General features: G+C 44.9%; 1 protein-coding gene across 1 annotated transcript in view; it reads left to right on the forward strand.

Annotated features, from left to right (window-relative positions):
• The window catches only part of setbp1 (SET binding protein 1), a 38,044-nt gene that overhangs the window by 4,910 nt on the left and 20,574 nt on the right, over positions 1 to 12,560 (forward strand). The window contains exon 2 of the mRNA XM_061038040.1: positions 2,041 to 2,633. Coding sequence (XP_060894023.1) covers positions 2,199 to 2,633 — 435 coding nt within the window. The 5' untranslated portion in view covers positions 2,041 to 2,198. The remainder of the gene's footprint in view (positions 1 to 2,040; positions 2,634 to 12,560) is intronic.

The following is a 12,560-nucleotide window of genomic DNA, read 5'->3' on the forward strand; positions in this document are numbered from 1 at the left end:
ACCATGAAAAAGAGGATTGCTCTATAAAAAAAATTAAAAAAAACAGCCTAAAAACACCAGCAAGTTTTGGAAGTTCCTTTTCATACCGCACTTATTGAATGAACTTCCAGTAAGCTAGGAAATCAATCAAATAATTTCTATGGGTTTGGAAAATGTTTGGCTGCAATTTTGAGTGATACGCTTAAACAGTCCAAACCACTGTTTGGTCCTTTAAGCCTTTTTCATACTTAACCAGCATGGGATCCACCAGAACCTACACCCAGAACCAGTATGAGTAAGCTCGGGTGGTTTTAGATTGGCAAACTTGACTGTTAAAGAGAGAGCAGAGTGGAAACAGGCCTTTCACTTTTTATTTAATCTTGCAGAGGCAGAAGTAAAACTTTGACCTCAGCGTTTGACAATGTTTGTGTGCGGTCTTGAATGGTTGAACTGCTGCTGTGGATTACAATTGTTATTCAATCACACTGTAAGCACAGACGGTATTGAAATCTAGCTGGGCTTTCATTTTGATTTCTTCCCAATGTTCAGAGTCATCGAGGTGAGGTTAATTGGCATCTACCATATGTGTGGATGTGAGCCTGAACGTGCCAGCCTGTGATTGACTGGTGACCTGTCCATGTTGTACCCAGCTTAGTGTCTCCAGCCCCCAGGGACCTTAAAGGATAAGCGGGTGTAGCTGTAAGCATGTTCTATGAGGCATTATAAAGGGGATCAGCTGTTAGTACAGTAGCGTGGGCTGGTACAGAAGAGAAATACACACACAGCTAGTGTTAAATACCAACAGTAACCATGTCAGTGAGGGTATTAGCAGAGGCAAGGGGGTGGGTAATTCTATATTACCCCCATCAGGTTGGGTAATACCATATACAGGTTTATATGCCGTAAACCTTTTGTGCTCTCAGTTCGTTGTAAATCTGCAGCAGGCTGTAAGCTTTTATTTGAGTCGTGTCCGCAGGTAGTGGTCCAGTCTAGGTTCACATCAGTGTAAATGATGTTGGTCTAAGCTCAGTGTGTGAGAGCATTCCCCACTTCCAGCTCAGTCATGCCTCATGTCATATTGACTGATGGGATTCCCTGGAGCTGTAGTGAGAGATGTAGTCCAGTGTTTGTTTGGGTTGCTTTCTGTTTATACGCCTGTGTGGAAGTAAGCCTGAGTGAATGCATATGCCACCGTGTGTACTGATTGAAGTCTGTCTCGTCGATCTGTATCTGCATGTGCAATGATCCAAAAAGGGGGAAAAAAATGATCTAAATTCTCTAACAAATGGCGGACACGACCTCTCCTCTAGAGAGCACAAATAGCAGCAGGGGTGTAGAAGTATACTCAGTGACAGCAACACTGTCATTTATGTGTGTGTTTCTGTGCATAACTATATGCTGCGTTTCATGCTTGTGTGTTTATTAATGCCACTTCATGCATGTGTAAAACAGTTCAGACGCTGTTTTTTCCAGACCAGCTCGTAAACCACATCTGGGGAAAGAATTAGATTCCTTCTCTCCGTCTTACTCTGCTGGCTTCACTTCTCCCCATGTGTGATCCCCCCCCCCCCTCCTTTCTTCGCTGATCTACTGAAAGAAAAAGAAGAAAAACAGAAGTCAGCTTCTTGTGTCCTCAGGCTAACTTCAGCCTGGTTTAAGAGCAGAAAAGAGGAATGTCTTATTTTGCACTGATCACTCCGTTGTCTGCACAGCTCTGCTTCAGATCCGTGGTAGGGATGGAATGAGGGACGAAGGGAGGGAGAGGGGGTAAGCAAAGGGTGAGTGAATGAGAGAGTAGGAGGAGCGAAAGGCAAGTGGGAGTCCAAACTGAGATTGTTTTTGTGAGGCACCGAATGTAAATGAGAGAATGGCAGCATGCCTCCACAGCTCTGTGCAGCGTGTGTGTTTTTCTTCATGCATAACAGGCAGCTAATGATGGTGATGACAGCAGACAGGCCTGTGCTCAAAGCTAGCTCTGCAGTGTAAGCTATGAGGATGACTCTGTTTAAAAAAAAAAAAAAAAAAATCCCTTATCATATTGTTCACCTGCTTTCTCCGCAGATTGTCCCTGGCTTCGCCGTGTTCCCGCGGGACAACCAATCCAACTCCAGTAGTTGATTGACAACAACCGACCAGCCCAACTTCCCTCTGTTCTACATCTTTCTATTGGCTGGCTAGTACAGCTTTACGAATCCTTATTGGCTCAGGTGGCAGTGTGGATGGAGCCAAGGGATCTGGTTGGCTCGGCCCGACCCAAAGAGGCGGAGTTACAGGGAGGCAGGGTGGGGCCAAATGAAGGGAACCAGCAAGGAGCAGGGGGCATGGGTTTGGTTCGCAGTGATGATGTGATTCATGGTGCCATCAGCGAAGGGGAGGGGCTAGAGGATCAAGGGGAGGGGCTTTTGGAGGAGCAGGAGTTTTCTATCAAGGAAGCAAGTTTCCAGGAAGGAAGTCTGAAGCTGAAGATCCAGACCACCAAGCGCACCAAGAAACCCCCCAAGAACCTTGAAAACTACATTTGTCCACCTGAGATAAGGATGACCATCAGACCTTCAGTTGGAGAAGGCAAAGGGGGGCGACAGGGTCGGGCAGGAGGCGGGGCCACATCGGGGCGGGGCCAAAAAGATGAAGAAAGAGGACCCCCACGGAAAAGGGTAAGTTGCTGTCCATGAAAGTGTTATTTTGTGTGTGAGCTTTTCATAGATGCATCGTATGACAAGCATCATATGTTTTTTACAAGTTTGAGTCAAAAACTCTGTTGGCTTCACCATCTCTGAATTTACCACTGCCTCTCTTATGCTCTCCACTTCTCACTGTACCTCTTGCTCTCAGTAGCTGGTTTCCCCGCTTGGTTACACAGGGTCAAAGTTTGCTGTGTAATTGAAACCAGTCATGGCTAGCTGAGATCACACAGTAACACACACACACACACACACACACACACACACAGGAATACAACACACACATAGAAGCTGAGAATAGGGCTGACATAAGCAAGTGACAGCTGGTGTCTGCTCTCTCCATTTGTGGTCATATACACAGAGATCTCCTCTCCTCTCCTCTCCTCTATGAGATCAGTTGTTTTGGGTCACGCCCTCTTCACCTCCTCTCGGCCATCACACCCTCTAAACCAGTGTTTGGTGTGTGTGATACTGTGTAGGAACAAGGCCTTTGGGGAATCTTGTGTTTGCAGGGTGTGTTGACCTACACAGTCGGGTGTGTGGCTGTGTGTGTGTCTGTGTGTGTGTCTGTGTGCGTGCGTGCGTGTGCATGCGTGTGTGTGTGTATGTGTGTGTCCAAACCTGACAGCCATCTCCTTGTCTCAGAGCATGACAGGTCCATCAGTGAAGGTGTTGTTTAGTCGACATGAAGCTGTGCCGATTTTTTCTCTTGTGCTTCAGTCTCATGATTTTAACTCAAACATCAAGAAGCTTGTGAGGACAAATAGCTGCAATAATTGTAAACCTTATCAATAATTGAGTCTTGCATGGTCAGATAATGTGAATCTTTTCTCTATGTCTGGGTTGTGTCAGGCTCTGATGTGATTTCTTTTTAATTCAGAAAAATGGCCTAATGTATTATAATAAACATCTAATTTTCTTTAAGATATGAGGTCTATAAAATCAGATAATTAAATAGAATACAGTAATCAACCAATTAGATTATGTATCCCGCCCATCCTCTCGTGGAGGCTCCCGTTGTCTGAAAAGCCAGCAGGGTATATGAATGTTTTCCACATTGTTCATATATTGCATATCTGTTTCCAAACTTGGGTGGAAGAACTCATGAAATGGTAGAAAAAAATGTGTTTACATTTTGAAAGAAAATAAGGAACTCGTGGTAGATGGAGCCTGGAAAAAGGGACTTGAAACAGATCAAAAAGTCAATGAAAAGAGCTGAAGAGGACCTAAAAAAGGTGAAATGTTTGATGTCATGAGGTGGAGTTTACTTTTGACTGTGTGAAATTAGCCAATCGAAAGTGCTAAGGTGTCGTTCTTTTCCACCAAACCTGCTGTCTGTGCGCTAGCTTAGCTACGTTACGCCTAAAGGGACAAAATAGTATGCGATCTAAAAGCAACGAATGCATTCATTTCCGACCTTAATCTCACAAAGGGTTAGCCATCTGATTCTGTATCAACTTCAAGGTTCAGGGTTCATTTATTGTCATTCCAGGAACTTGTTCTCTCCTTGCTCCTTTTTGTTTATGGACAGTGTCAAAGTGTTTTGAGACAATATTGTATGATGTATGTTGTTGTGTTACTGTGTTGGAAATCATGCACTGAAATGAGAAAATAAACCAAATATGAATGAATGAATGAAAATGCTTTAGAGTGAACCCTACACTCAAGTCTGGGCATCCACTCCTAATCCAGCCCCCCCCCCCCCCCCCCCCCTCCTTACAGTGTGATTGACAGAGGTTGTCATAGTGACAAGGGAAGCAAGCTGCTCTCTTATTGAGATTTGGGGATGAAAAGGTGGGGGTGGGGTGGAGGATGTGTTGGTGTTGATTCAGATCAGTTTCAATCCTGTATCCCCTACATGCTGTCTTTCAATCATACACACCCCTTCCCCCACTCTCTCCCCCCACACCCATCCTTTCCCTCCACCCATCACCTGCCACCCCAAGGGTGTAATACAGGCAAGCTCAGTGGAGAAGAACGGGTAAAGAGTGAGGCTAGGCTGCTCTCTGTGCTCTCTGTCTACCTTTCGTGTGTGTGTGTGTGTGTGTGTGTGTGTGTGTGTGTGTGTGTGTGTGTTGAGGTTAAATACTCGCTTTGTGGTGTGTGTGAGGCTGTGTGTCATTAGGGGAGAGGGAGGCGAGAGGGGGAGCAGATGGACAGCCTCTGTGCTGTATTGTGTCCACATCTACTCTCTCCCTCTTTTTCTCTGTATCTTTTATCTGTCCCTCTTTCTCCGCTTTTCCTCCTAAGTCTTTTCTTCCCGCGTGTCTTCCTCTTTTCACCACTCTTTTCTTCCTCTTCCTCCCTCTTTCAGCCTCTGTTTTCTCGTGGCAGATGGCAGCGTGGGGCAGCAGCAGCAGAGCAGAAGCCAAGAGTGGGAGCAGGAGACGGGGGGAAAGGAGAAGGGGGTTGTGGAGGAAAGAGGAGGAGAAAGGAGGTGGGGGTCAGGCATATGGAGAGCCTGGTTAAGGGGCCCCCTCAGAGGGAGTGTGTATGTGCGTGTGTATGTATGTGTGATGAATAGAAGAAGGGGAGAGGCAGGATACAATAGTTGCCCATTAAGACAGAGATTTGACTCTAATAGACAGAGAAGGGGAGAGACAGGCAGATGGATAAGTAGGCAAACATGGAGCATGGAGCAAAGACAAGATATGGAAATCATGTTTTTTTTAACATGTCTTTCTTTTGTAGAAGCATAAAAAAAATCACAAATTCTCTTTTCTTTTCGTTTCCAACTTTCGTTTGTTAAGTGATAAGTTATCTATACAGGAAAATGAAAAAAATAACAACAACAGTACAAACCAGATAAAGACTTGCAAGGGGTTACATAAGGGCCTGTGTCGACAGACGACGCTTTTTGCGTTGTCAGTGCCCAGTTTCAACACAAAACCAATGTAGTTCAGTGTTTTCAGCGCTCAGCATCCAGAGAGCAAAAAACGCCCTCTGCAAAGTTTACAACACTTCAACCCTTGGTGCAGCGCAGCACTCATCAATGTCACTTCTACCTCACCAACCTATCAGAATCAAGATGGGGCAGGACTTCTGATATCCGCTTTGTCAACAACAATCTGATTCGTCTATTCGAGAGTACAACTTCCAGGTCTAGAGCTGCTGCTAATGCCAGGAAAGGATTCGCTTACCGTGTATTGTTTTAATGTTTTATTGGTGATATTTCTTAGAATAAAGGGAAATATTAAGCACATGGAGCTATTAAAACCTTCACCTTTGTGTCATGATCATAGCATCTATAACAGGAGGGTCAATGAGCAGGCGCCATGTGTCAGGGGACAGACCCACGCACACATTAAACGGGATATGCAGGGGTCCCCTTCTGTCTCCAGCTGACATCACACACATGCTGAATGTCCCCTCACACATAGCTCTTTGTCTGCGCGTGCTGTGTGTATTTGCGACATGAATGTGTGCGGATTGAGTCCCGGGTCAACCACTGCATCACTCCTCCAGACACACATAACCACACACGCGCGCGCACACACACGCGTAGACAAACGTTTACTGGTCCAATGCCTACACATGCAGGAGCACACTTCAGCTAAAATGCATCCACTGTCTTTCTCACATACACACACATACGTAGACACACAAACACAAATCATGTTGAACAGTGATTGCAGTTAGAGAGTGTTTTCCTGGTTATCTGTCCAGTTCTCTGGACGTGCCAAATGTGGCTCTTAATCCATTTCACTATCTGTGGGGAGAGATAAGCCAGAGCTTTTCCAGGAGTCCAGGCCAGGCTGTGTGATGATGTTGTTGTGTGTATGTGCATGTGTGTATTAGTTTGTCTATGAGAAACCCTTACGCTCAACACACACTTATCTTGTCTTGACAGCCCCTCTGCTTGGTGGTCCCCCTGGCTGTGTGTGTGTGTGTCTGTGTGAGTGTGTGTGTTGCTGCTTGGTGGTCTCCCAGTAGTGTCTGGGATTATTATGTGTTAGTCAAGTGCATTCACAAGGAAATTAATGCTGCCACAGTTGCCACACTAAGTGTGTGCGCATGCTATGCCTGCACATGCGTGTGTGTGAGATGGTTAGCCTTTTGATGTGAGCTTTTTTATCCCTGGCTGAGATGGCGGTTGGTGACCTGGGGGACTTGATGAGCTCATAAAATGGGAGTGTGTGTGTGTGTGTGTGTGTGTGTGTGTGTGTGTGTGTGTGTGTGTGTGTGTGTGTGTGTGTGTGTGTGTGTGGTTGAGTGGGATGCATTATGCATCCTCATAATAAGACATTTTTGATTGAATGTGTCTTGACAAGAAATGATCACCTCTTAAACAACCTGACCATGTTGGAATTTTTTGTTTTTTATCTGCCAATGTGGTGAAAATAACCAGGCTTTTATTTTGGTCCGTGTGTGTGTGGTTGCGAGCGCACACACATCCTTAGTGACAGTCTTTGAGTATGAGCTGGGAATGCTTTAAGGGGCGTTTCCCTGTGGCCGATGGGGGATGGGACATGTGCATTTGTGTGCGCACATGTGTTTATGTGTGTGCGTGGATGTGTGTGTGTGTGTGTGTGTGTGTGTGTGTGCTTGCATGCTGGGGAGGGGTGAGTGATTTAGCACCACTGAAACACCAGCTGTCCATCTGTGTCTGACCCCCTACACACTCAAAACACACACCAACGCCCACGCTTACACACAAGCTCAACACACATAGAAACATCTCCTCACGTCCAACCTCTGATCTATTTCTGAAGAAAGTCAAAACACAATCTGTTCACCTGTCTTTCTTATAAGGATTGCACACACCAAACACACAGACATACACGCACTCACACGCACACACACACACACCCCCACACACACACACACACACACACACACACACACACACGCACACACGCTCTACATAACTCTAAACAAAATTGGTCCCTAATCAGTTCTGCAGTCGTGTTGGTGATGCAGTCTATCCACAATAAATGACTCTGCAAGGTCACTCCTATTGAGTACATGTATACACACACACACACACACACACACACACACACACACACACACACACACACACACACACACACACACACACACACACACACACACACAAAGGATTGCTGCTGGAGGCTGGCAGAAGAAGAGATGAACTTTGACCCTGCCGGACATTCAGAAGTGGAGGTGATAGCTGAACTCCACAGTTGTGTGAGCATCACTGTGTGTGTGTGTGTGTGTGTGTGTGTGTGTGTCTGTCTGTGTGTCTGTCTGTGTGTGTGTTGAATAGTTTGTTTGTAAGGGTTGGTCAGGGTTTAGACAACTGGAGTCTGGCCTTTGCTTTCTTACCCTCAGGGCTGGATTTGGTCTATGTGTGTGTGTGAGTGTTTGTATCTGTGTGTGTGCGTGTGTGTGTGCGTGCGTGCAAGAGTTGACCATTTGGTCGAAACTGTAGCTAATTTCTCAATCAGACACACACATACCATCTTCTCAATCCGTCCCAAAGGTCAAGCCCCATTCATTCTCTTTTGTGTCCAGTCCCAGTGGGTCGCTGTCCCTCTTCAGGCAGATGCAGGCGGACTATAATAGCCAGTCTAGCTCAAGTTACATTTTAATGTAGACCCGAGGCAGCTACTTGCACTTTAAAGAAATGGTCATGGCTTCATCAGGGTGCTGCTTCAATCTAACGTGAAGGACATTCACATTGACTACAGATCATGTTCTGATAACATGTAATCTGCTTTCAACACCTGAATTTAGGTGACAGCTTATTCTGATTCGATGTTATAATGTGCCTTTTACAAATAAAAGCTGCATACTGCTATCCTTGTATACAAGTATCTGTTTTCTATAGTTCTGCATTTTAGTTTGTTTTGTAACGTAGGCTAATGAATGACCTGAAATCAGTTCTTCTTCACTGCTCCAAAGCAGTAGTTACAGGTGGCAGCCATTGTTCCTCAATGGTGGCAGTACAGGGCTTCTTGATGTCCAGGCCAGTAGTTAATGTCCAGCAGCAAATGACAACTGATTTCTCGTGAAAATGTTTGTGCAATTTGAAGAACGCCCCACAGCTGATTGTTCACTCCAGTAAAAGTCATAGAATACTACAAAATGGATTAGCTGAAGTACAAAGAAAACAGTGCTCATTCTCTCAGTTCTAGAGAAAATCTGTCACAGTTCTCATATGGCCACGTCAGTTTAGACTGTAGGAAGTACAGGCATGAATTGATTTACTGACAGAGGTTGAGTGACTCATAACTGTAGCGTTATCTGGAGGGCAGTCATGTTTGATGTTCCCTGTGGTCACAGATGATGTTGAGTCAAAGTATCATGTGCTCCTGGTGGCCGCTTTGTTACTGTGGCTCCATCATGCCTCTGTGGTTAGTCGTCGTCGTGCGTGCGTGCGTGCGTGTGTGTGTGAGAGAGGAGGAGTGAATTTTGTGGCTTTGAGAGGAGGTCCAGTAGGGATGGTGGGAAATACTGGGTTCAGGGAGGGGAGAGAAAGGGTCGACAGGAGTCATAGTAGATTAGAAGCGTAGAGTATTGACTTTCACTGTGTATCACTTGAAGCGTAAGTGTATTTGTCAGTGAAATCTGATGGCCCCATCAGCTGCCCCAGACGTGTGTGTGTGTGTGTGTGTGTGTGTGTGTGTGTGTGTGTGTGTGTGTGTGTGTGTGTGTGTGTGTGTGTGTGTGTGTGTGTGTGTGTGTGTGTGTGTGTGTGTGTGTGTGTGTGTGTGTGTGTGTGTGTGTGTGTGTGTGTGTGTGTGTGTGTGTGTGTGTGTGTGTGTGTGTGTGTGTGTGTGTGTGTGTGTGTGTGTGTGTGTGTGTGTGTGTGTGTGTGTGTGTGTGTGTGTGTGTCTAAGAGCTAGAGGTAAAAGGGAAAATATGTTGTCTCTAAATAATATATTTTTCCAGGCTTTAATAATTTCTAGAGTTGTAGATAGATACCATTTTTCCCACCTGATAACAACTCTGGTACTTGAATTTGATCAATAACATAAAGACAACCTTAATGCTAACATGTAGCTTGATTTATTAACACTCATTGCTAGAACCACACTGTTTTTGTTGTTGTTGCTTTTTATTGTACCAGTTGAATTGTACTAGCTCCTCAGCACCGTAAAACTGGCTGAGGCGTGTATTGGTAATTTAATGGGATTGCATTGCCTGCATTTGATATCAATATTGGAGAAAGATAAGGATACTGGTATTGGAAAAATTGTTATATCTTCAAATAAAATGGTGATATTGATGCTTCTGCAAAAATATAAAACCATGTTAACATTTTATTTTTTTGTAAATATTGACAGGCCCAATCAACAGTGTGCATTGTAAAACCCTTTTAAACAAAGAAAATGTTATCATACAATAAAAATCAGTGTGTGTGTGTGTGTGTGTGTGTGTGTGTGTGTGTGTGTGTGTGTGTGTGTGTGTGTGTGTGTGTGTGTGTGTGTGTGTGTGTGTGTGTGTGTGTGTGTGTGTGTGTGTGTGTGTGTGTGTGTGTGTGTGTGTGTGTGTGTGTGTGTGTGTGTGTGTGTGTGTGTGTGTGTGTGTGTGTGTGTGTCTAGTCCACATGCTTTTCATGTCTTTGTAGCAGGCTTTGTAAACTAATCCGTCCATAGTAGAGCTGTTTGCTTACTCTCCTTCTCTTAAGTATGAATACGGACATGAATAAATGATATAAATGTTTCTGTATGTCCTTCTGTCTGCATGTCTGTCCCCTGGGTCAGCTCAGACTAAACAAACAGCTGTGTTTTGGAAGCAGGAAAGAGCCACAAGGGTCCCCAGTTAAAGATAGAGTCTAGCTCTTTCCTAAAAAACGAGATATTGACTGAGACAGAAGTAGTGCTCAATCATCACTTTATGGGCCTCCTTGCATGTGTGGTGGAGACTGTTTCTGCAGAGACTCTGTTCTCTCTCGGTATTTCATGTTTTGTTTTGTTTTTGGGTGACTCGGCACGTTTCAGGGCAGGGAGCTGGTGTGTTTGTTCCCCCGCAGCCAATGACTTGAGCTTGGTAGTGGATACGATTCCAGGATTGGACACTATTCAAACCGGACAATATGGAGCTCGGATGTAGCGGAAAAGATGAGAAAATGTAATCATAGTGAAGTGAAACGGACAAAGCTGAGAGCGCTTATAGCTAGTTCCAAAACGAGGGTGAACCTTAGGTTGGCTTTCGTTTGCGGACGTGGCGTTTGCCTGCCTTTTGTTGGATAGGCTGGTGTTAGCTTGTGCCAGCTTATTATACGATCTGATTTTCTATTACAACAAATGTAGTTCTCAGGTAGCGTGCCGTGTAGATACAAATCAGTAAGCGTACATGCTAAATCCTGAAGTGGGCGTGTTCTTCTGTTTGGGATGAGCCTTGGAGGAGACGCTCAATTTGAATGTTGCAACAAACATTTCAGCTGACTCTACCTTTAAGTGGCCCATCTCACCACATGAACACAGTTGTATGTTCACAGGCACACATGCACACGTCTGCATGCCCTGCGCTCCTCATCTACTACCTGCCCTGCCCTGCTTGTGTTTTCTGCCAGGTCCCTCTCTCTCTCTCTCTCTCTCTCTCTCTCTCTCTCGCGCCTCCCCCTCTGCTCAGTGTAGTGCTTGCTCGCTTGCTCTCAGACCAAGAGGAATGCCACTCCGTGTGACCTCTCACCTACAACAAGGAGGGGAGCTGGTTGAGGCGAGGGAGCAAGGAGGCAGCTGCAGTCATGTGGCCAGGCTCAAGAGGAAACATGCGCACACACACTCATATTCACAGAGAGAGAGAGCTAAAATACCCACACTTCTATATTTACATGCATTGATGCATGTAAATAAACAATGCTCTCTGAAAGTGTAGGATGCTCTCCTTTGCTCTGTTTGTGTGTTTGCGTGTGTGTGTGTGTGTGTGTGCGTGTGTGTGTGTATGAGTGTGCGTGTGTAAACATGCAAGTGGAGTGCAGCCACATACAAAGGCTTTATTGTTGGTGCAAGGGGAGCTGAAGGGAGGGGGCCGTCTGATTGGTTAAGACTATTGTGTCTCACTTTGCCCATTCTCCCTGTCACTGAGAATGTCATTACAGCGGCTCTCTGACTCTCTGCCTCTTGTGAGCCAGAGATCATCTGAGGACTGAGGTTATTTGCAGAAATATGTATACAAAACAATGAAAGTGCTACTCTTAAAGCTTTAAACTCAAAGTGCAGACTGTTTAAAGACAGTCATTGGCTGTCACTTGCTTGGAAAGAAACTTTCTCTCCAGCGTTGCTGTAGACAGCTTTACTGTTATACCTCTGTGACCCTAGAGTGTTGCTGTACCCATTATGAGTCTCCAAAGATTTGGTAAACAAATGTGACCTGGAATGTTACTGTTGTCATGGTGCTGACATGTTCGTCTGGCACGCCAACATACATGTGATTAAATGATTAGGTGTGCATTCATTGAGTCAGAGTCGGTTAAACTAAAAAAGTGCTGAAGATACTGGTTATTTAATAATTCAGTATTGCCTTTTGTTCGATCATGTTCAGTCGTCAGAAGAGGATCCTTTCGACACAAGTGTTATAAAGTATTTAAATCACATGGAAATATTTGTTTTACTGACATGAAACCCTTCACTAGCTCGGCACTAACTACGCCTAATAGCTAGTCCTCCTGAACCTACCTTATCTTAATGCAACAAACTGTGTTCATGTAGGTTTGTAAGTAATTCATCATCATATTGTATCATTCATGTAAATAGTTTCCCTGTCTCAGTCTTCATTTGCTGCGACGTAGGCGTGTCATAATGAATTCATTTGGACTGATTTCTTAAGTATACAGTTAATAAGCATGTCACTAAGCATTTGTATTTTTTCCATGTACATATTGAACAATTCAAAGTTAATCTGTGGCGTCTGGTGCCGGGACACAATCTGCCCACCTGTTGTGTCCCTGCTGCTCTGTCCAGCCTCAGCAGCAGCAGCAGACTGTCT

Source organism: Labrus mixtus, chromosome 5 (genome assembly GCF_963584025.1).
Source record: "Labrus mixtus chromosome 5, fLabMix1.1, whole genome shotgun sequence".
Classification (NCBI taxonomy): domain Eukaryota; kingdom Metazoa; phylum Chordata; class Actinopteri; order Labriformes; family Labridae; genus Labrus; species Labrus mixtus.